Genomic DNA, 24,385 nt, shown 5'->3' with positions numbered 1-24,385 from the left:
GCAAACTCTTCCCAGATGCCCATGGCTGCTCTCACCGGCCCACACCTGCTGACCGTCACCGTGCCACCTGGTCCCCATGGCCCCTGGAGTGGCTCCTACCCAGGTTCCCAGAACAGAGGTCTGGGGAGGGGGTGAAGGACGGGATCTAAAGGCCTTTACCACAGCGAGACAGCAGGATCCGCTTCTGCTTCCCGAGGCCAGATGTGGCTCTTGCACTGGAGCTGGCTGCTGCCAGGGCTGAGGTGTGTGCTTGTGCGTGAGTGTGTGTGTGTGTGTGTGTGTGTGTGTGTGTGTGTGTGTGTGTGTGTGCATACGTGTGTGTGTGAGGGGATGTGGTGACCAGACCCAGGTCGTGGAACAGGGGAGTCACACCACGCTCTTTCTAGGCTACTCTCCTCAGTTCGTTGGTCACAGGCCTATTTATCTGCAAGGCACTCAAAGAGCCTTTGTTATATACTTTACTTGGTACTGATACTAATACTTTAATGGCTAACAGGCAGAGGGTGGCGGTGAGGTTGAACAGAGATGACAGCTTGAGAGTGCACGGCCCTGGTCAGCACCACCAGGCTGGCTGGGACTCCCAGTGCCTGCCGAGTGCTCACTGTGAGCTGGGCCTGCGCTAAGCAGGGCCCTTCCCGTGCTGTCTGTTCTCTCAATGGCTCCGTGAGCCGACTCCGAGTCTGTGCAGAGGAGAGAGGCGGCCTGATCACCTGCCCAGATCAGGAGTCTGCGCAGAGGAGAGAGGGGGCTTGAGTACCTGCCCAGATCAGGAGTCTGTGCAGAGGAGAGAGAGGGCTTGAGTACCTGCCCAGATCAGGAGTCTGCGCGGAGGAGAGAGGGGGCTCGCCCAGTGCCACACAGCCAGCTAGTGGCAGACCCAGGACCCGAGTCTAGATCTGTCTGATGCCAAAGCCACGTAGTTAGCCCTGACCTGTGGCTGTCACATGGGTGTGGGCACCAGACTCACGCAGGCCAGACCCTAGAAGACTGATTCCACAGGGCCAGGCAGGCGGGGCAGACCTCTGACTTTTAAAAGTTCCTGGGGCACAGCTAGGGCTGGAGCCTTCACACCGTGCTATCCTACCTATGCCCACTGGAATCCTAACCGCAATCACTTATTAACCTCATGGCCTTGGAACAGTAATATAACTTCTCCAGGCCTGTTTTCTAGTCTGTAAAATGGAAATAATAATATCATCTTCCTTATAGAGAATCAAGTGTGAAGATGAGCTGATTTGTGGAAATCTCCTTGAACAGTGCTGGGATGAAGCAAGCCCCCAGCAAGTGTTAGCTGCTGATGCTATGGTTTCTTGTCATTCAGCTCATTCACAGGTTCCCCTCGGCCAGGCCCTGTGCTGGTGCTGAGGAATGAGAGAGGAGTTGGCATGGTCCATGCTCAGGGGCCCATGTTTAACCATACGAGAGGACAGGGGACTGACCTCTAGAGTGCAGATGGATGAGGGTGTCCAGGAGGAGGGATGGGCAGGGACTATGGGGACACAAACGTGTGCAGCTGTGCCTGGGAGAGCCACAAGCAGAGCTCGGGAGGCAGTGGGCGGGAATGGGCAAGGCCCAGCTTGGGGTCTTTTGTGCTGGCTCTGGCACTGGGGGCTGTGGGTGAGTTACTTCCCCTCTCTGGGGCTTGGTTCCCTCCTCTGGCCTGCCTCCCTCCTGGAAGAGGGAATAGGTAAGAGGATGATGCTTGGGAAACAGTAGAGGATGCTGGACAGGTGAGGACCACTCAGAGCTCTCAACTGGGCAGAGTGTCTTCCCGCTGCTGGCCAGGGAAACCAAGCTGCATGCCTGGACCTAGCACCAGGCCTTGTCAAAACTGTCCTCTGCTTGGTTTAGGACAGAGGCGAGCAAGACAGAGAGAGAGAGAGTGAGTGTTCACACAGTAAGTTCATTGAGCAGGAAAATTCCTATGCTATATATGAAAACCGGAAAAGGGAAGGAGGCGTTCTAAGTTTACATGTAGAAAAATGCTCTTCTGTAATTCAGAAAAATGGGGTCTTTGATTGTGGCCAAGCCAGGTCTCCTTTCTAAGTTGCTCCAGGATTTTTTCCCCTGGCAGGAAAACAGTTCTTCTTCTAAGAAATGCATTGGGTGGTAGGTTTTTCTAAGAACCTCTTGCATCTCTGCTGGGTGCAGACGGATCCCTGTGCAGCAGGACTGTGTTGTGTTCATTTTCCTCCAAAAGGGAGTCAGGTAGAGCCAGGAGCCCCTGGAGACTCCAGCCTGGGTGGGGCTGAGTTTCCTCGCAGGCAGAGAGCTGTGACATTTTCCTGGGCACAGTGCTCCTTGCCTCTGGCCAGGCCGTGCTGCCCAAAGACAAGGAAGTCTGTGGGGAGGGCTGGGTTTGTTCTGGTCCATGCTGGAGTCATTCCTTCCAGGCCTGAAGGCTGTGGGCTAGGGGAACCGGCAGTTAAGGGTGGTTAGAAAAACTGGAACACAGGCGGGAGACGAGGAGCAGGCAGAATTTGAGGCTCTCAGACCTGGCAAGGCCTTTGGAAAACATTTAGTCCAAGCTCTAGCTTTGCAGGTATTGAATCTGAGGCTCAGAGAAGAGAAGGGACGGCTCAAGGTCACATGCCAAGTTGTGGCAGAGTCTGCCTTGCAGGCTGGGGCAATTTCCACCACCCCATGCAGCATCTGAGAGGTTGTGCTGTGGAAGTCGGGGTCAACTGTGTGTGGTCCTAGGGGCAGAGCTAGGCCCAGCCAGGTAGGTGTAAGTTACAGGGAGATTTGACATGAGAAAGAACTACTGAAGACTTAGAATTGTCCAGCAATGACCAGGGTTGCTGTGGGGATTGGAGGGAGTGAGCTCCCCAGTAGTGGAGATATGCAAGCAGAGACCACATGGCCCTCAGGGGGGTGTGCCTGGGAGGACACCTTCCCCAATGGTGAGCTGCGTTCTTTCTGCACAGTCTGTGGCTTGCTGAGCTCCCAGCTTCCTATCTCTCTGGGGATGTGAGAAGAGAGGACGCCATATGCCATGGGGTCTGGCTTAGACATACCCAGAGTCCTCATGGGCCACCTCTCTGTAGGGGTGTCCAAATGGAAGGGCAAGAGCAATTCTGAGAAGATGCAGGAATTTCCCCCTCCCGGGCAGGGCAACCTGGCATGGGGCTCGGACGAGGCACACTTTACTTCTCTGAGGCTCCCTGCTCACGCTGCAGGTGGCAGAGGAGACGTATTGGGGACCTCCTCCCTCCCCAGGGGCTGAGTGCCAGGAAATTCATGCCAGAGGAGCCCTGCTAGGGTCTCCAGGGCAGTGCCCCACCTTTCCCTGCACATCCTCAGCTTGCTGGCTCCAGTCCCAGGCACCCAGCCACCATGGGTTCGCCTGGACCCCTGGAGCCCTGGCCCCCAGTGGGAATACGCCGACCAGCTTGAAGGAGTCGCTGTGTCCATGTTGAAGCTGAGTGAGTGTTCCCTTGGTGTTCAGAGACCCAGGTGGCAGTGGAAGAGATGCTGGAGGGGCATGTGGGCCATCCCAGGCAGCTGGTGTAGGGAAAGAGCAGAGCATGGAAGCGAGGCGTGCGGGTGCTAGGCCTGGCCTGGCCACACTCGCTGCCCAACCTGAGACCTGCTCCCCTGGGTCCCTTCCAGAGCTCCGGCGGTGACACATGGGTGGAGGCGCAGTTCCGCGAGAGGCCGCTGGGGGCCGCTGCCGCGCTCGGGCGGGGGCGTCCTCAGCCTCCCTCGCGCCTCGGCTGGGACATCTCTGCAGCCATCCTTGACCCAGAGCCAGAGGAACGCTCCTTAGCCTCTTCAGGCCTGAAATGCTGACAGGGGCCAGCGCTGGGCTCAGATCCCAGATGATCATCTGTGAGGTGGAGCTTTGCAAAGCCAGATACAGCTCCCTAGGGAGGCGGGCTCCAAAGCCCAGACTAGCCCGGCACTGCCTCAAGACCCGGCCCATTGCACAGAAGGGGAAACTGAGGCCCAGCGGGGCAGGGGAGGCACCAGATGTCCCTGAGACTGTGGCAGAGAGGAGGAGGAGGGGTGAGGATTCCTGTTCTCCACCTCCAGCCAGGTCGCTGTCGTCTCTGTGGAAGGAAAACCTGAACCCTGTCTTGTTTGTTTCTTCACGGCTAGGAGTCTACCCTGGTTTCCATGGAAACTGGCTTTGGACCCTTGGGAGGAAAGTTGCACCCTGTGGTGACTGCTCAGATTTTCCTCTGCCTGGGCCATCTCTAAAGCCGTCTGATTTTTCCTCCTGTGCCCTGGAGAGGGGCCGCCCAGGGAGCTGGGCTCTGGAGTCTGAACCAAACATTTGAGGGGAGTGAGGCCCAGGCTGAATCTGTCTGTTGCCTTTCCTTGGGGCCACACTGCTGAGTGTCTGCTCTGTGCCCAGCCCTTCTGTGGGCGTTTGGAGGAGGGGTGCTGCCTGCTGCTCTGTTCGTAGGGTGGGAGTGGGGCTCCCGTGTGTTGGGGTGCAGCTGACAGAGCCTGGAAAGAAGCTGCGAGAAGACGGGGAAAGTGATAGCAATGGAAGGAACGGCACAGTGAAGACAAAGGTAGAAAAAGCGGGAGAATGAGGAGAAGCAGCAGAGGGTGTCTTGAGTGGAATTTTGACTTGATGGTGAAGGCACTGGGGAGCCATTGAAGGCTTTGGAGCTTGTAAGTAACATGAGCAGATGCGTGCTTACGGTGACCTGGATAGTGAGCTTCTGGAGAGCACACATTCGAGGTGTAGCTCCACATCTCCAGCACTACACAAGGCACAATAGGGGGAGCTTTATAAATATTATCAAATTCATGAATTGGAAAAGTAAGTTGAAAATCCTTCATTGGAAATGAAGCTGTCCCTAAGCATTAATGAAGTGAGAGACTAAGACTGACGTTTGAAGGCAGTGAAGATACATAGAATAAGTCACAGTGGATACGGCTCTGAGAGACCGTCTCGTCTAACTCCCTGACGTGCACATGGGGAGCTCAGGGAAGGGGAGCAGCTGGCCCTGGAGCACAGACAGAGGCAATGGCAGAGCCAGGACTTGAACCTGAACCCCGCCTCCCCTGCCTGAGCCTCTCTCATTGCCCCATGGCCGTGTGCCTCCCAGATGGGCCCCCTGGGCCAGTGGACCCAGCATCGTGGAGATAGGAGGGGGACTGGACTTCCAGGTGATGAATGAGCTTGCAGTGAGGTCATTGTTGGATTAGGGACTAGAGACTGACCTCAACAGCCCTCGCCAGGGCCTCAGACTCGGAGCCTGGCACTTCCGATTCTGGAATGCATAGAATCCAGTGCAGCCAGCAAACACTTCCCGAGCACCTGCTCAGGGCCAGAGTCTGGGTGTGGGGGAGGCAGGGAGGGGTGGAACGTAGTTCCTACACCCAAGGAGCACCCAAGATGGCAGGGTCCTCTATGATGTGGTGCAGGCTACATAGAGTCAGGACCAAATGCAGGAGTGGGGATGTCCAGACCACCTGATGGGAGAATCCAGGAAGACTTCACGGAGGAGGTGATGACATCGAAGCTGGCCTTGAGAAATGTGGAACAGTTCCCCAGGTGGAGGGAACAGCATATACAAAGGCTTGCAGGCGTGAAATGATAGGACCCATTCAGGAGACTTTGAGTTTCCCAGTATGACAATTGCATGGGCTAGCAGGATAATCATAGTGACAGAAATGGTAGCTACCATTTATTAAATGCTCTGTGTGCTAAGCAGTGTGCTAAACATTTTAGGTATATTATTACACTCAAGTCACGAAACTGTCTTACAAGACAGGTGTTATGATCTGTAGAGAAGTGTGGGCCCCCTCTGAGGCTGGAGAGTTCCATGTTGGCCCCATCAGCAGCACCCCGCCTAACCCCCAGGTCTTGCCCCTCCGGGATGGTGGGATGTCTTCCCACCAGCTGTGCTCTCCACCCTCCTCCCTTCCTGCCCAGCACAGAGCCATCCCAGGACAAGCCCATGGACCAAGCTGCTGGGCCTGTTTGTCTTGGCTCTTGGCTTCTCCTCCCCTCCCTGGTGGCTGCCCGAGCAGGTGGCCCTCCTGCTGGAGGCCAAGGGGAAATGAGCCAGCAGGCTCAGGCAGCCCTGAGCACGGGTCACTCCAGGCCAGGGGTCGTCCCCCATCACGCCATGCTGTGGGATAGTGCATGGGGAGGGGGTGGGGTGCTGAGAGCAGGGCTGGACTGACTTGGGCTTGCTCTAGTTTTGGGGCTTGGCTCCCTCTGGGGCCGACCCAGTGGAAACAAGGCCTGTGGGCCAGCGCTTGCACACGTGTCCTCCTGCAACGGCTGAGGCCTGGGCAGCAGGGGGCAGGAGGGTTAGGAACGCATCTCTTTGCAGACTTTGGTTTTTGCTAAGCTTATGCCTTTCTGAAGAATTGAAAGCTAATCACTAAAATTTGTTAAGCACTTGCACTCTCATCTGTCATCTCATTGGAACCCCACATGGGAAGTGGCAGAAACCTCCCCACATCACCAGTAAGTCATCCACCCAAAGGCTGCACATTTGGTAAAGGGCAAAGGCTGGATCTGAAACCCGCGTTGTCCAAAGCTGAGGGTGTTCCCCTTGCAGGCTGCCTCCTTTGCCCACTCTCCAGCTGACCAACCGACAGCCAGAGCCTGGAAGGGTCGGGGGTCGTGGGAGGGCACCAGCTTTGGGGACTCGTGATTTCAAGTCTCTGTTCACCCCTGCTTTGCTGCCTCATCTGCCCCTTCCTGGCTGTGTCTCCTGGTCATGCTCTCTCCCTGACTGTCAGTTTCCCTGTCCATAAAACAACAAAGTTGGATAGATTCATGAATGTTTTTTGAAGCAGACTCCTGGGCATAGGAATTCCCAGCGTTGCCGCCTGCAAGCCCAAATGTACCAGCCACCAGAAGCACTGGCCTAGTGTAAGCAGCCTTCTGAGTGGGAGCCTCCCAGCCCCTTCCTCCTGTGTTCACTGAACTCTCGCCTGACCCTGGGACCCCCAGGGTCACCGCTTAGAAACAAGCCACTGGATGGAGAACTCAGGCCCATTACTCCCTGTGAAACCAGTAATTTTCCCAAACCTGGAGCGTCCCAGCAGAAAGAGGCTGCCACCTCCTATTCTCCGTAGGAGAGAGAGAACTAGGGGAAGAGCTTTTTACCAGGTTAGATCGGTAAAGAGGAAAGCGGAGCTATCAGGAGGGTGCTCCTAGTTTTGTTTTGTTCTGATCTTTAAACTGCGGAGGGGAGAAAAGAAATGTCAGTGGGATGTTTTCTTTCTGTTTCTTTTCCCTCTTTTTTTCTTTCTGTGCATAGATAAACAGTATCTGAGTGAAGAAAAAGCAGGAATAGGTTTTATAATTTCTAAAAGTGGATGCAAGGAGTTAATCTCTATAAATATCTTTACTTTTCATGCCATGTACATGGTGTAAAATTGAGACAGTATAAAAGGGTATCCAGTGAAAACAAAGTCTCCTATGCCCCAGCCAGCAACTTCCTTCCCTGGAGACAACCTCTGGCCCTAGTTTCTTATATATCCTTCTAGAGATACTGTAATCCTGTGTGTGTGTGTGTGTGTGTGTGTGTGTGTGTGTGTGTGTGTGTGTGTATATATATATATATATATACATATATTTAAAATGTATTAATATATATTTCTAAATGATAGCAATTCGATTCTGCACCTCATCATTTTTTGGTCTGTTTATTTTTACTTACTATATCTTGTTGATTCTTTCATCTTAGTACCTAAGGAATCACATCTTTTGAAAAGCCACCTTGTATTTCATTGTATGGATTTATCATAATTTATTATTTACTTAACATTCCCAAAGATAGACATTTAAGTAAATTTTAAACAATGCTGCAGTGGATATTCTTGTACATGCTTTATATTTCACGTATGTAACTTTATCTGTTGGAAAATTCATGGAAGTATAACTGCCGGGTCAAAGGGCACCTATGTGTGTTTGCAATTTTGATGAATGTCGTCCAGCTGCCTCCCATGGCGGGGTGCCAGGTCATACTCCCGCCAGCAGTGCGGGAGAGGGCCTGCTGCCTCACACCCTTGCCAACACAGCGTGTCATCCCACATCCCGAGCTTCGCCAATCTGATAGGGAAAATGATATCTCCTTGTAATCTTGACTCATATTTCTTTCATTATGAATGAGGCTGAATATTTTTCATGTGTTTAAGATACATTTTTATTTCTTTAACTGTGGGTAGAATTTTCTATTCTTTGCCCATTTTTCTATGGGGTATTGATTTGCTTTGCACATTAGGAAAATAAGTTTGTTGTCTGCGATAGATAATTGCAAATATTATTTCCCAGTTTAGGGGTTTTATTTGACATTTCAAGGATTATCATTATTATTATTTTTTGCTATGAAGAACTTTTTTATTTCTGTGCAGACAAATGTAACCAAATCTGTCAATCTTTTAACTTATGCCTCCTGGGGTTTGACTCTTAAACCCAAATGACTGAAAACGAATTTCTGTTTTAAAGGAAGTTGCAAACTGGAGAGGACAAGCATTCAAATCTGAGTTCATGGCCAGCGAGCACTTTCTCTCTATTAACCTTAGTTTAGTCTTCTGTAAAACGACAGGATTGAACTGTGTTCATTCACACCTTCATTTATTTGTTCATTCATTCATTCATTCATTCATTAGCACTGCCTGGTTACTGGGAACACAGATGAATGGTGTGACTCTTGCTTTCATGGCCCGATGAGGAGAGAGGAAAGTGACCCTACGATGACATGCAGTGTGTGAGGGGCTATGATGGAAGGCCCCAGTCTGTGGGGAGGGGGCTTCTAATGCAGCCCCAGGAGGGGAGGGTGTGGGTGTGGGAGGTGAAACAAGGGATTTTGGGGAGGTGAGGCCTGGGCTGAGTCTTGAATGGTGAGCAGGAGTTATTCAGGCAGAATCCCTGGGGTGGGGTGGGGTGGATGGCAGAAAAGAATGCATTCCTGGGGAGGGGAACTGTGCCAGGGCTTGTTGGGGAGTAGGGAGCACAGCTGGGTCCAGACCACAAAGGGCCTCTCAAGCCAGGTGGCAGCAGCCTGGTCAGCCCTGACCCTGAGGCCTTGGATAGCCCTAGAAGGCTTCTAAGCAGGCCACCAGCAGATTTGCTCTTTTGTTGAGAAGAGGGTGATCATTTTCATAAAACTTGTTGGGAAATGTTTTCCAAGAAATTGCTTATAAAGAATAATACAATGAATACTTCCTTTGAATATCACCTAGTGTAAACAATAAATATTACCACTACAGTTGAAAAGCCCCATGGACCTCTCCCAAATCGCCTCTCTCTGCCTCCCCTAAATGTTGGCAAGAACACGTTGCTGGGGAGCGTGCAAAACGGCACAGTTTCTTCAGAGAACAATGCAGCAACATTCAGTAAAGTTGCAGGTGCACACACCCATGTCATCCAATAATTCTGTCCCCAGGTGGTGGAATTACCTGCACAGGTAGGTACGAGGAGACTTGCATAAGGGAGTCCCTAGCAATATTGTTTGAATAGTGATGGAAACATCACTTTCCAGCAGCAGAAAAGTGAATAAATCCATTGCAGATTATTTACACTCTAGAGTACTGTCATGAAAGTTTAAGACCAGAGCCACAGGTTATCAACAAGGATAAATGTCAAAAATACAATGTTGAGTGAAAAATAGAAAAGCAAGTGCCAGAAGAACACATGCAGCACGCCAGCATTTATCTGAGGTTTAGAATACGGACAGTGATTCTGCATTCTGTTGCAGATACATACTCGTGGGGCAAACATACAAACAGACACACGGCAGTGATAAGCACCAAATCCACAAGCGTGGCTACCTCGGGTGCATGGGCAGAAGGACAGGATTGGAGAGAGTTCATGAGAGCTTCAGCTGAATTGATATTTTCTTTCTTAAGTAGAGTAGTGGACACATACTCATTCCTCATATTATTCTTTTAAAAATGTTTAATAATACATTCTAATCTAATATTTTCCAAAATTGTTATTGCAGCATATAATAATATAAAAATTCTTAATGAGATATTTTACATTCCATTTTCCAAACTAAGTCTTTGGAATTCTGTTTGTATTTTACACTTACGACACATCTCATTTGGGAAGACTCACACTTCAAGTGCTCAGTGGCCACACGCAGCAGGCGGCTACCATACTGCACGGGGCAGGGCTAATGCGTCTTAGAGAGTTGCATCAGGCGACCTCTGAGACTCCTTTCTGAACCGGAAAGTCTATAACCCATTAATGGGTAATGGAATCGATTTAGGAGGTCATTTCCAGCATGTTTTTCATAAAATAAAAGAGAAAAAGAATAATTAAATGGAAAGGAAAATATTCGAGTGCCTAGTGAGTATTAAAAGCCGATAATGTTTTATGAAACGTTTGTTTCAGTGTTACAGATAAATATTTATCTACACATGTGCATATCAGGTTGCAATGTAAATGTGCTTATTGTGCGTCGTTGTCAAAAAGGTTTGAAACCAATTTAGAAACTGCAGTTTCAGGGGGTAGCTGAGGGGTCCTGATTCATCCGTGACCGTGTTTCTTCCTGGCTCCCAAGCACAGTGGAATATGCCTGTGAACACGGCCTCTCTCTCCCTCCCTGCAGAGCCCGCTTCCCAGGGCCCCCTGGACCTCACAGCGCTCATCGGTGTGCCGCTGCCCTCGTCCGTGTCCTTTGTCACGGGCTATCGTGGCTCCCCGGCCTACAGCTTCGGGCCTGGTGCCAACGTCGGCCGGCCGGTCAGGACCCTCATCCCGTCCACCTTCTTCAGGGACTTCGCCATCAGTGTCACGGTGAAGCCCAGCAGTGCCCACGGCGGCGTGCTGTTTGCTATCACTGATGCCTTCCAGAAGGTCATCTACCTGGGCCTGCGGCTCTCGGGTGTGGAGGACGGCCACCAGCGGGTCATCCTCTACTACACGGAGCCTGGCTCCCACGTGTCCCATGAGGCTGCCGCCTTCTCGGTGCCCGTGATGACCAACAGGTGGAACCGCTTTGCCGTGATCGTCCAGGACGAGGAAGTGACCCTCCTCGTGGACTGCGAGGAGCACAGCCACATCGCCTTCCAGCGGTCCCCCCGGCCTTTGGCTTTCGAGCCCAGCGCAGGAATCTTCGTGGGCAACGCGGGAGCCACGGGGCTGGAGAGATTCACCGTGAGTCAAATCCCGCTCCCGGCAGATCAGGGAGGCCAATGGACAGACACTCACCATGCAGTGACTACAAGCAGCTATTGTCATTATTCTATTCCTATGTCCTCAAAGAGGCATGCGAGCTATGGTGGGAAGAACACTAGGGACCCAAAAACCGAGATTCCAGTCTTCAGTTTTCAACTTAGTCTGCTGATGTTAGACAGTCCCTGGGTTCCCTGATCCTCTGGGTTTTCTTATCGGTAAGAGGAGATAAGAAAACCTACCGGAAGTCTGTGCAGTCAAGTGAGATAACCTATGTGAAAGCACTGTGCACATTTTAAGGCATTATAAAAAAAGATTAAGGTTTTTTATATCTTCAAATGATTTTATCTTTGCATACAGGCAGCAGCTACACTTGAGTATTAATTATTTCCACAACGGTGGAATACACTGGAATACCAGAGTGAGAGGTAGCTTCCCTCTCTCCTTTTGGACAGTGTGCACTACAAAAAATCAGAAAACTAACTTTGCTGTAGAAATGGGCTTTTATGAATAGGGCATTCTAAAGAGAATTGCCAAGTTATCATAGTTATTCATCTAATCAGCATGTGTGTTTACTCCTACCTCATTGGTGAACAAGAGCACCGTGGGGCGGAGCTGGGGTTTATTTGATAGTACAGTCAAAGATGGTGGAGAATGTTAGAAGTTCAAGTGTGATGGATAATTTTTAAAATGCCCCCTTTGAGGGCCTTGTGGAGAAGGCGCTGTCAGGTATGGGGGAACCGGTGAGAGCGGAGGCAGGGAGGCTGCCTGGGTAGCCTATCCTGGGACAAGGCCCTGGAGCCCAGAAGCTCTGAGCCGCGGGGGAAGGACATGTCCCAGGAGAGGGAGACGTGCGTCAGGGCCCGCGGCTGCCAGCCTGGGGGCCCGGAGACAGGAGGCTGCCGTGGGGTCCACACTTGGAACTCACTGCTCCCCGAGGACCTCTCTGGCTCAGGGGCTCAGTGCTATGTTGGCCCAGGGAGAGTCCCTCGCCGCCAGCGGAGAGTGGGCCAAGAGGTGACTTGGCTTCCTGGTCACGGCCACAGGCAGCACATTCTCACACTCGTGCTTTCTCTTGTTCTTCTCTGTTACAAAAACAATCATGTTTTCACTGGCAGCCATGTTGTGGACGTGCAAACCGTGGTTCTGACCCCTCTTTCCCCAGGGCTCCATACAGCAGCTCACCGTCCACCCGGACCCCAGGAAGCCTGAGGAGCTGTGTGAAGCCGAAGAGTTCTCGGTGAGCCCCCCGTACCCCCCGCGGGCCCCGCAGCCCCACTGCCAGGCGGCCTGGAGGGGCCGGGTGCCCGTGCAATTCTCCCTCCCCAGTGGCGGAGACGCTCTGAAACTCTCGTCCTGGCAAGCACTGCCTTGAGTCCTATTCTAGGCTTTTGGCTTTATTTCGCCTTTAAAGAGCTTCAGCCATCTCTTTGGTGTGGGAGACTGTGTTTCTCACAGGGTGTTGGGTTTGTCCACGCCTGCGGCAGTCAATGGCCTGGTTTCCAGCCTTCTCGCCAAGAAACGGTGTCAGGATTCTAAAATCAAAGTTAAAACTCTAAGATATTTTGGGTATAAATTCCTATGAAAAGTAACCTAAATTTAGCTTTTGTGCTTGGCAAGTGACTCAGCTCCGAAGCTGGGGATGGGGTGGTGGGCGGGAAGATAAAGCTGGCTCCTTCTTCCCTCCCTCCCTTTCCTCCTGGATTTGCTGAGCACCTGCAAGGCGACAGCCCTGGGCAGATGCTGGAGGTGAAGGGATGAGCAGGGAGTGGTCCCCGTCCTCCAGCTGCACCCCCAAAGGCAGTGACGGAGCTGAGTGTGAAACACAGGGAGGTCCCCAAACCCAAACTCAGCGGGTCAGGTGGGAGCAGGAGGAGGAGGAACTCGGAGCAGGTGAGGGCGAAGTCGCTGCCTGACCAGTGACAAGCAGGTGTTTGGCAGATGAGGAAGAAAAGGCCTTCCCGAGAAAAGGGAGGACATGACACAAAAAGTCAGAGGCAGGCAGAAGGGGGCATATTCCTAGAATTCCTGTTGCTCTTTGCAGGGTGTCAACCCCACTATAAAACAACGTTGATTCCACTAACTTAGTAAAAACCAGAATGCTGTCCATTCAGTTGGAAAGCCCTTCGGAGGTGGAATTTGGCTCTGTAAGAATATTGGTCCTCCTTGAGCACGTGGTCCTGGCCTGACATTCACATGAAGCAAGAATAGGGACACCTGACTTGCATCATTCGTCCATCTCTGCATCGCCATTAATATTGAAAAAGTAGAAACAGCCCAAGAGTCCAAGAACAAGGGACTGGTTACAAAATCATGGCATGTGGGCTCGTTGGCTGCCTTTAGGGAGTCATTATGAAGAGGAGGGGACAATAGGAAGTCATCCCTCAGCTGTCATGGTTCCCAGTGTAAGATTCCAGTGACGACCTCACAGTGATTAAGAGAGTGAAGAGAACCTGGACAAAAGAGTGATCGACCATGCACACTGCACACCTGCTGTCCCCTTGGCCCGCTCTGGCTCTGTCACACACACGGTTCCCCCCCAGGAGCTGGCTTGTTGGTTTCTCTGATTTCCCACTTGCTGGGCTCTTACGGAACCTGCCGTCCCTCTGCCCACTGTGCAGTGTGGTTTGTCTCTACACAGGCATCAGGAGAGACCAGTGGGCTTCAGGAGACAGCTGGAGTAGCTGAGACCGTCGAAGCCATCACCTACACTCAAGCCCCGGTGAGTACTGGGGTGCTGTGCCATGTGGTCTTGGTCAGCTTTTAGGGGCCTGAAAATTACTGGAGAGTGCCCAGAGCCCCGGGTCTGACGCCTCTGTTTTTAGATCTGTGAGTTTAATTGTCGACTCATCTGGGGAAGTCAGGAAAGTGCTGGCCAGTGGGCATTTTGCAAAATCCTTAGGTGAACTGGGACACCTAGGTGTCACCCTGTGCTGTGGCCACAAGAGGACAGTCCAAGGGCAAAATTTGTGCTCCATTGCTTCCCAGCTCTGTGGCCTTGGGCAACTTACTCAGCCTCTCTGAACCTCAACTCCTCTTCCACGGAATGGTGACAATAATAGGCCCATCCCACAGGGTTGTTGCGAGGGTTAGATGAGGCAGTGCAGGGACAAGTCACAGCCCAGTGGCTGGCACAAGGGAGATGGTCCGGAATGATACTGTTGCTACACTTGCCCAGGGCTCCGGCTGTGAAAGCAAAGTTGGGTCCCCACTCCTTCAGGTGACACAGTCCTCCTGGGAGCTCACTACTGACCCCACGGGAGAGGCAGCCAGGGGCTCGGGCCTCCTCCCTCCCGGGAATGTACCCTGTGGCCGAGACACGGAAGTGGTTTCGAAAGTACTGAGTCAGACTGTGGGGACACCAAGGAGCCCATTTTTAATGAAAATGGCAAGCAGTGTCTGAGTCACCGAACACAGAAAAGCTTTGGCAACCTGCTTGACTAGTCTGGCTCACTCTGCAAACTCGTCGCTGCTAGAAGAAAGGAGATAGAAATCAGGTAGAGGCTAGAAATGATAGACCTCAGGCGACAGGAGTGTGGGTGCAGCAGAGTGGGACCACAGTCTTTTAGCACTGGAAGGACTTAAAGGTGATCTCTTTCTGTACAGAGGGGTACGGAAAACTGCCCTTTGTAGAGATGGGCAGACTGAGGCCTGGAAAGGGGAAGAGACTGACCCAAGGGTGCGTGGGCAGAGCTGGGGCTAGAGCACGAGTCTCCTGATGCCCATCTGTGGGGCCATGGGCTGAGTGGTGCTGCCGAAGCCCATCCTCAGAACCGCAGCCAACCCTTGGGCAGCTGGCATGGCAGAAGTCAAGTCCAAGGTGCCCACCCACCTGCTGAGTGGGGAGGGCGCCTGCTCTGGGCAGTGCTGCAACCCTGTGTGCCCATCAGCCCTTGGCCAGCCCAGGGGCATGTCCAGGGCACGAGGCACGAGGCACAAGGCACAGAGTGGGGGTCCCTTGAGCCCTTGACCCTGAGGCTGCCTCCCATGCACCAGTTCACAACTCACCACGAGGCCAACTCAGGCAGAGGTGCCAGTAGCCCAAGGTGGCCCTGAGAGAGGGACAGGAGAGGAGAGTGGGGTTTGAGAGTCTGAGATGATTGCAGGGCCCCAGTGGGGCGGGGGAAGCTTGGCGGGGCACACTGGAGCCGGGCAGCTTTGGACAGGGGTAAGGAAGCAGGATGGGAGGGAAGAGAACTGGCTTTTCTAGATCCCCACCGTGTGCCTGGTGCTTTTGTACACGTGATTTCATTTATTCCATGCCACCACCCCACAAGGGAGGTGGCATCAGCTCCTTGTGCAGATGTGGACGGACACTCAGGAGTTCAGGGGTGGCTTTGCCAGCGTCACACAGTGGCGGAGTCAGGACTCCCCTCCTGGGCCTCTGCCCAAGGCCACGGCACCGCAGGTGCAGGGGCAGGTGTGGAACACGCGCCGGCCGAGGGGGGCTGTGAACCGGAATATCTGGAGAAGTGAAAAAGAAAAAGTTGTCTGTGATTTGATGGACGTGGTGGCCTCTGGGGCACCCAAAGATTTTCTTTCCCGGATTCTCCAGCCCCACTTTTCCCAGGGGTTTAAGAGGACTGGTGCAGACTTGTGTCCCACCTGATGTGAGCCCCAGCCCTGCCACTTCCTAGCTGTTGACCTCGAGCAAGGAACTTAACCTCTCCAAGGCTCAGGTTCCTTCTGTTACAATAGGGCTAGTGTGAGAATTAGACCAAATGCCCCGTGTGAAACCCTGGATGGGGCTTGGCCCGCGGCAGCGCGTGCGTGGTGGGTGCTTGTTACTACTGACCGATGGGTTTGTTGCTAGGATTAAGGGAGGAGACGTGTTAGAGTGCCCAGTTCAGGGCTGACCCTGTGCCGGGCACAGTGCAGACACCTCCTTCCTCTGGGGCCCTGTCCCTGCCAGCTGCCTCCCGGTGGCTGGTGGCTGGGGCTGGTCAGTGCACCAACCCCCGTGGCTGCCCTCAGGCCTTGAAAGCACTGCCCAGCTGTGGCTCTGGGGCTGGCGGCCATCAGAATCCCTTCTGCGTGTGCCTCTCCGTCTATGCCGTGGGTCATGCTCTTCCAGGTGGTCACCTTCCTTCAGTCTCCTCTGCAGGGATGCCTTGTGGATCTGTTCTACCCAGAGGGCACCAAGGCGTGCAGCAGTGGACAGCGTTGCCCGAGTGGTCCAGCCTGAAGGTGGCAGAGCCAGGTTTTCAGCTCTGGGCCCAGGTGGCTCCCAGTCATGCCACCCCTGAGCTGGGGACTCCCCACTTTTATCAGCTCCTGGAAGGGCCCGTGGCTCTCTTTGGCAGCCACCCTCCAGGACGGGGAATTTCCCTCTTCAGCTCAGACAGTCCCCTCCCTTCTCTGTCTGGCTTCGTTCTTGGAATGACGCTCACTTCCCCATGCTCAGCCTTTCCAGCCTGCCACCCTCTGAGACACAAGCCGTCGCCAGCGGCCTGAATCTCGGACTGTCTGATGGTCAGGGACTACAAAGTCCGCCCCTCCTCGCCCTCCTCGCCATAGGGTCAGGGGCCCTGCTATCCAATTCTTTGCATTTCTGGAAAGGTCTGTCTTATGCTGAGCTACAGTTAACGTCCCTGTGGCTCTCAGCGCTGGATGCACATCAAAGCCACCTGTGTGTAAGGGTAGGGTGGGGGACAGTTGTGGGGAGGTCTTTAGAGAAAGATCCTTGCCCGGGCTATGTACCTGCACATTCAAATTTAGTAGGTCGAGAGTGAGGTCCAAGAATCTGCACTGACAAAGCCCTGCAGGTGACACGGTCCACAGCCAGGGCCTCCCTTCCAACCCTCCCAAGTGCTCAGTTCTCCACACGCTGAGCACTTTCTCCCCCGACCCTGCCCTAGTTCATGCTTCTGTTTGCCTGGGGGGCCCTTCCCCACCCCCCTTTCTGCCTGGCAGGTTCCTACTTAGGCTTCAGGTCTGTCCACATCCCCTCCTGGGAGGCCATCATTGCCAACCCCCTCCCCGCACTTGGCTGTCACTTCCACTACCCTGTGTGTCATAACAAATCACGGTTAGTTGTGTCTGGTCTGGGTCAGGGTCCTTGCCTCCTCCGAAGTCTGACGGTTTGAGGGCAGACACACCATCCTGTTTATTCATTTCTGTGTCCCCAGGGTTCAGCCAAAGACCTGGCACACAGTAGGGCCTTGGGAAATATGTGTTGAACGAGTAAATCTGCTTGTGTGCATGTGAGTGTGGGCTCAGCAGATTGCAACACTCTCAGCAACAGAACTCTTACTAAGACTTGAGATTCCTATTTTGTCACAGGCCACACTGGTTCCCCGTCCACGTTGACCCCCCAAAACCGACAGCCACCTGTTTGAGGCAGGACACCTCACCCTCACTACCAAGGGTCAACTCACCAGAGTCCTGTTCTGCCCTGAGGCTGTGGCTGCCTTGTGGGGAGTTTGTCAAAGGAAGTTCTTGGCAGATGGACTAGGGCCAGTGATTTCACACAGACCCGACTTTGGCCACCTTGGGTTACGAGCTCAGCCCACCGATGATGCCTTGTCCTCCTGTGTTCCCTGAACCCTCGCCTGCCCTGCCAGCCTTATCCCAAAGCCCAGGTGCCTTAAAAAGCAACGCTGCTTCAGCCGCCAGCAGCCTCACTCTAGGCTAAAGATGAGCTCTCAGGGGCCTTTTCTTGGCACCATCAGGAAACCATAGCGAGGCGGCTCCTGCCTGGACCCCTCACGGGGAGAGGGGAGGCACCTCCTGGGGCAGGGGTCCTTATTCACCTGCTAGACGAACATCCAGCCTGGTCTTCTCACCCTTTCCTGGTGAGCTGCTTGCTCTCTGCTCCCATCACTGCCTTGGCTCCTGCCTCCTGGGGCTTCCTTAGTGCCACCCCCCGTCTCCCAGTCCTAACCTCAACCCCCTAATCCGTGCTCACACTGCCACCAGGGTGGACTCTGCAAAGGCCACAGCTGCCCCCGCCACTCCCTCACCTGACACCCCACCGTGGCTGTCCTTGCCCTTGGGTCCAAGCCCATGCTTCCCACCAAAGGACAAGCCCTCCCTGCCCTGCCTCCTGGGCTCTGTTCTGTGGCTTTTTCCCTCCAGCCCTGGGATCTTTCGAAGCTCAAGCTGTCGGGCCTTGACCTCCACCAACCCCTCCTTCCACCCTATTTGCTGAAACTCTGCTCGTTCTTCAAGGCTCAACTCCTTGAAACCTCTCTTCCCACCTCCACCCTGAAGACTTTACAGCACAATAAAATCGAGAGTGATTTTTCTTTAGATGTTGATATTCAAGGTGATTGTTTTTTTTCTCATTTGCACTTGGAATTTTTTCAGTAATGAATATGGAATATTTTTGTATGAAAAAGAAAGGTGAGCTTAGCCTTTCCGTGCATTTTCTACCTTTGAGAAGTCATTATTGTCCCCATTTTTACAGAGGGGGGCGCTGTGGCTCAGTGAGGTTACATGACTCGCCTAACACAACTTAGCTAGTAAGTGGAGAGCTGCGGTTTGATGCGAGCCTGACTGTAGGGACTGAACCATTAAACCCTACCTTATGGGGCTCCTACGAATCCTCCTTGTCCTAGTGGGCCAGAGAGTCATTGTTGATACACTAGATTCTGACATTAAGGAAATAACCTTCTGTTATTAGTCAGGTTGGGGAAATGATGCTATGGTAACAAATAAACCCTGAAATCTTAGCATCAAAACACAGATTTGTTTCTGTTCACACTGTGAGCCCAACACTGGTCAGCAGGACTCTTCCATTTACCCCCCTAGCCCCTCGAGCTTATGGAACAATGAGACCATTTGAACACTGGCAAGCCCTGGGTCTTGTGAGCTGCTACCTGGGTCTGGGGACCAATGTCATGACTTTGGGGGCCCACATCAGGATTGCTGCCTGGAACTCTGAACTGCTCTGTGTTTCCAGCTGTTGAGTTTTCATTTGTTTGTTTTTCCCTAGTTGGTAAAGTTGGTTAAAACACTAACTGGAAAAGCTGTACAGATGCTGAAGTTTCCTTGGAAGGAATCCCTACCCAATTTTCATTGTCATAGGTGTTCATGACCAGCGCACATTGGGGATCCAAGTTATATGGTGTTTACCGAGTGCAACCTAGTTCATTCATTTGTTCATTCATTTATTCTATCATTCCCTCATCTAACAGGTCTTTACTGAGCACCTTCTCTGTGCTGGCCTGGGATTCAGAGGTCACAGAAATGTGGTCCTCGTGCTCAAAGAGCTTGGCTGAGACGAGCAGAGTGTCACTGTAAACTGAACAGAATTTAATGACCTCTACTTGCACCTCTTTCAGACCCCAGGAGGTGTAGTGATTGCCCAGGTACACAACAGGCAGGTCTAGGCTTTCTTCTGGGTTTATTTAGCACTTTGTAGATATATTATTTTCTCCAGTGATACTCACTGTCATTTTTCGGCTTTATTGCTAAGTAAATCATTTTGTGTCTCATTTTTTTCTCCCTTTAGCCTCAGGAAGCAAAAGTTGAACCCATAAACACACCTCCAACTCTACCCTCTCCCTCTGAGGACACGGAGCTTTCTGGTGAGCCTGTACTTGAGGGGACCCTGGAAGCCACCAACGTGAGTGTCGTCCAACACGGCAGCCCCGAACAAGGCAAGTCCTGATGCACGTTCGTGCACAGTGGCTTTTTACGGAGTGATTACTGTGTGTCCAGCTGGGCCGTGTATGTGACTTACGGCATCTCATTTAACTTTCCCCTCAGCCCTAAAGGGCTGGCTGGATGATATCATCCTCATTTTATAGACAAGATGAGGAAATTGAGTCACAGACAAGTTAAGTAACCCAGCCAGGACTGTGTGGCTTAGGAATGGCAGAGCTGGCATTTGATCTCAGATACCTGAGCTTTTAACCCCCAGACTCTACCCCTTCTGGGGTTTAACAGAAAAGCTTGTAATAATCATTGCCGTTGGTTGAACACCTATTGTGTGCCAAGCGTTTACACGCCTCGTCTACAATCCTGACAACATACCTCCTAGTGAGTATTACTAGCCACTAGCCACAACTTCATAGGTGGAAAAAGCGACAGTTGGAACAGCTAAGTGGTGGATGTGCCCACAGTCACACAGCCCAGAGCCCAGGCCTGACTCCAGAATCTCCACCCTTTCTGACCTTTGCCGCAAACTCCCTGCCGCTCAGAGGATCGGGTCAGCTAAACTCCTGTGTGGCACACGTGAGAAACTGATGGCCATCGAGGGGCAGGGACCGCTCTGGTCACCCAGAAGGTCAGTGCCAGGCCCTGGGGGGAGAGCTGGCCGCCTGGCTCCCCGTCCGGGCTGTGGCCCCTCCTGTTGTTCCTCTGCCCGTGCAGAGAGACCAGCAAAAGCCCAAACATCGATGAGATGAGATCCCCCAGGCAGCAGCTTGATGTGGGCCCAGGGTCTGAGATCCCCAGCATTCTCTGTCCTTTGTCAGAGGGGCAGTCATTTCAGACCAAAGTTACAGCCAAGGCCAGAGCACCTATCGTACAAGATCATTCCTAGCAGCACCGTTCTTAGTAGCAAAAACAACCCAAACTGCCCGTAGTAGGGATTGGCTGGGCAAAGTCTTCCATGTGTACGGCCTCGACATTGCTGATGAGGAAGATTTGATGACCCAGGGACATGCTTATGGTATATCCCACCAAGAAAGCAGACTTCAAAACTATGTGTGCTATGACCCTAATTTTGAATATATGTTATTCATAGCTATTTGCATATAGCTAGGTAGAGCAATGTGTATGTGTATTAGATATATTACATATTAGATATAATAGACATCAAAATGATATGAGCTGTTATCTCTGGGTGGTAGGATTATGGGTGTTTTTAATTTTTTTTATTGTACTTCTGTATTTTACAAGTATTCTACAATAATATTTATCATTGTTCTTTTTGCTTCTGCCATCAGCTAATGAATGTTACTTTAACAGCTACACTTGGGAAGTCTGTGGGTAAGAGAAGGTACAGAGCACTCGAGAGAAAAGATTGTGCGATAATTTAGTAAAGGCGCGATAGACGGGCAGGGCGCGGCCGGGAAGAGTCAGACGGCCTGGCTGGAAGCCCTGCTCAGCCACCTATTTGCTGAACGTGTCCCAGCTTTGGATTCCTTAACTGTCCTCTGAGAGTGTTAAAATCCCTGCCTCCCCGGTGGCTGCGAGGGCTGAATCTGGCTGCGGCTGTGGAAGTGGTTTGTGGTTGCGAATGCTGTTCTCAGGGGCGGAATCAGGGTCTCTGAGCGCGGGGTGAGGGGCGGGCAGAGGCGGAGGGGCTGGGGCTTTCCCGGCCGAGGAGGTCGGACCCACGTGGGGACCGGGACTCAGATCTGAGCGCAGCTCTCCTGCTCCGGGGTTAGCTACACTCCTCATCTGGCGGACAAAAGGCCACAGGGAAACAACGGAGCTGGCTGAAAGGTTCCTTTTCTTCCTGGGTGGGCACACAGCCCAGATGGTGGGAGACAGAGCCTGCACCCCGAGCGCCGTACCTGGCTAGGGAAAACCCCAGATATTTGTATCCCACGCTTCCTGGACGGCAGGTGCAAGGGGCCTCCTCCTCTCCGCCCCCCACGGGGTCAGGCCCCAAGGCCCGGGGCCCGCCGGCTGCTCCCACAGCACCCCCTGGTGGTCAGAGCCGGGAGGACGCGAGCCTGCGACAGGGGCGCAGCGGGGCGGGGCGGGCGCTCCCGGGCCTTTAGCAGGTCGGTGGCCTTTGGAGAGTCAGCGCGTCTCCCAGCATTGCTGGGACCACGGGACCAGCGAGAGCATGGCGGCGGCAGGTGCGGGAAGGGCCTGGCCCTGGGACAGGCCGACCTGTCTTCCCGGCCCTTCCTAGCCACTTGCTCTCTTTGGGACCTTGTTTCCCCTCTGCACAATGGGGTTAATAATAACCTGTTAATGTGCGGATCAGGCAGGACACACATGCCTTGTGGTGATAGTGGGGACTCAAAACGTGGGATCCCCACCCAGGCTCTGCCCAGGGGCAGTGGGGGTGGGATGGGTCCCGGAGGGCAGGCCACGTGGGCCAGCAGGAGGGTTTCCTGAGGGAGGACGTGGGCCCAGTCCCTGGGAGACATACATGCATGGGAGCGTAACTTCTTTCTCTTGGCTCAGGACTCCACTTGCTTTTTAAATTGCAAAAGAAATATGTACCTGTAGCAACAAGTCAATTAATGCACGGTTGTATGAACCAGAAAAATAGTAGTTTTCTCTTCTTCCACTCATGTCCTCTGGAAGAAACCAACACTAAGCAGTGTGGTTTAGCAAAGTATATATGTAAATATGAATACATAGACATACATATACATGTATACGTATGTATATATTTTGTATGTTATATAATCATTACATGACATGAATATGTTATATAATAATTATTTATAACAATGATAAAACATGTAAACTCTTAGTTTTTTTTCTGCTTTACAAATATAGAACCACATGGACAACGAACATTTATCAATTGCTCACTATATTCCAGGGTCTTTCTTCGCTGCTTTTCTTGAATTAATTTATTTAATCCTTGTGACACATAATCCTCAAAACAACCCTAGGAGATAGGAATTATTACAATCCCCCATTTATAGATGAGGAATTTGAGGCACAGGCTGAGCGGGATTCCAGGCCAGCAGGGGGTGCCAGAGCCTCCAGTGGAAACCGCTGTACACTACTGCCTTGCTGCGGGGCACGTTGTCCTGCGTGCTAGCTCGTTTCCTTTAATCCTGTATTACCGTGTTATGGACATCCCTGCAAGTTAATAGGTGAAGAAATGCCTCATTCTTTCCCAAGACTGCAAAATGTAGTTATTGATTACAGAATGCCTGCTTCCCGTAGGGTCTGGCCAGATGCTGAATGACACACTGGAGGGGGTTCATGCTGTGGATGGTGACCCCATTACTGACACTGGCTCAGGCTCAGGGGACGGAGCCTCCCTTGACGTCATTGAAGAAAAGGTGAGTGAACGGTAAATTTCATTTGTTAAGCCAATTGTAAACTTGTTTGCTTATTTCAAACTTGGTGGTGACTTTTACTAAGTGCTGTAGAGAACCACGAGGGCTTTAGTGGAGTGTCATCAAGACTGCCACAGTCCTCGTGGTGCAGAGAAGGCAAGAGTCCCAGGGCTCCAGGGATCTCCAGGGATGCTCCAGGACCAGCGGGTGAGATGCAGTCAAGTTTGTGCTCACACCTGCCCAGTGATGAGTGTCCCGCCCTCACCATGGTCCCCGCTCCTCCCTGCTCAGTTGTGGAGGTGCACAGCTTCACCAGCTCTTAGAGACCCCTTCAAGACAGGATCGGATTAACTGCAGGTGTGTCCACACTATTGCTTGGTGAGTGGCTTTTACACTTGCAAAGCCAGTTTTTGAAGTGCTGGATGCAACATTAAAGCATAAGTAGTTTTCTCACAAAGGCCCCTGCTGAAAACCCACAATGCCAGCGCATTCCTTCCCCTACCCTGGGATGAAAACTCAGACAGTTCTCATAATTCTCTCAGTCACTAGCTGGTGAGAATCTATTTTCCCAATACTTTAAAAGTCTAGCCCAGCATAATATCAAAAATTCAACAAAAAGTACAGTTTCTCTCCTTTCATACGCAGGCCTGCTGTAGACCAGGAACTGCAGGGAAAGAGAAGCATGATTAGGGGTTTCCTCTCTCTTTTCTTCTTTCTCCTCCCCACTCCCCGTGACCTCCCCTCCCCTAGAGCTGTTTGTAGCGTTGGCAGGGTCTGCCCCACCTGGAGAAAAGGGCACAGTTGTACATGGCTAGTCACACTGTGATCCAGGCTTTGGGTGTGGAAGACGCCTGATTGCTGGATCTTTCCCTCACAGGGCTTTTGTGATTCCTCAGAGGTCCCCCTGCAGGGGATCTAGGGCTGAAGTTTCATGCTTGGCCTTGTAACTTCTGCCTGGGCTTCCACCCCTGCTGGGCACCCTGACCCTCAGATGATGCTTAGGGTACGGTCCATTTCAAGAGGGCTTTAGCCAGCTCCCTTTGGAGGGATTATGTCTTCTCTATCTCCAGTAAAACTGTGAGACAGATCCTCTCCCCCTCCTCCTCCCCTCCCCTCCCCTCCCCTCCTCTCCTCTCTCTCCCTCCTCCTCCCCTCTTCCTCCTCTCCCTCTCCCCCTCCCCCTCTCCTCCTCTCTCTCCCTCTCTCTCCCCCTTGCTCCCCACTCTGGGTCTAGATGGCTCCCTATTCTCACTTTTTGTCTTTCCCTGGAGAAAATCAGATACAGTCCCCATGTCTCCCAAATTCCAAGGAGTACGTATGCAGCTCACCAAATGGTTTCGAGTGGGGA

The 24,385-nt window shown here is 52.4% G+C and overlaps 1 protein-coding gene across 1 annotated transcript in view; it reads left to right on the top strand.

Moving 5' to 3' along the window:
- The first annotated feature begins 3,821 nt into the window (after window positions 1-3,821).
- The window catches only part of COL15A1 (collagen type XV alpha 1 chain), a 75,731-nt gene continuing 55,167 nt past the window's right edge, over window positions 3,822-24,385 (top strand). The window contains exons 1-9 of the mRNA XM_045562115.1: window positions 3,822-4,008; window positions 4,361-4,412; window positions 5,067-5,145; window positions 6,534-6,588; window positions 10,542-11,089; window positions 12,273-12,347; window positions 13,749-13,829; window positions 19,563-19,710; window positions 22,922-23,040. Of these exons, the coding sequence (XP_045418071.1) occupies window positions 3,822-4,008; window positions 4,361-4,412; window positions 5,067-5,145; window positions 6,534-6,588; window positions 10,542-11,089; window positions 12,273-12,347; window positions 13,749-13,829; window positions 19,563-19,710; window positions 22,922-23,040 (1,344 nt within the window). The remainder of the gene's footprint in view (window positions 4,009-4,360; window positions 4,413-5,066; window positions 5,146-6,533; window positions 6,589-10,541; window positions 11,090-12,272; window positions 12,348-13,748; window positions 13,830-19,562; window positions 19,711-22,921; window positions 23,041-24,385) is intronic.

This window comes from Lemur catta, chromosome 10, assembly GCF_020740605.2.
Source record: "Lemur catta isolate mLemCat1 chromosome 10, mLemCat1.pri, whole genome shotgun sequence".
Taxonomy (NCBI): domain Eukaryota; kingdom Metazoa; phylum Chordata; class Mammalia; order Primates; family Lemuridae; genus Lemur; species Lemur catta.
This window is presented reverse-complemented; position numbering and strand designations above follow the sequence as displayed.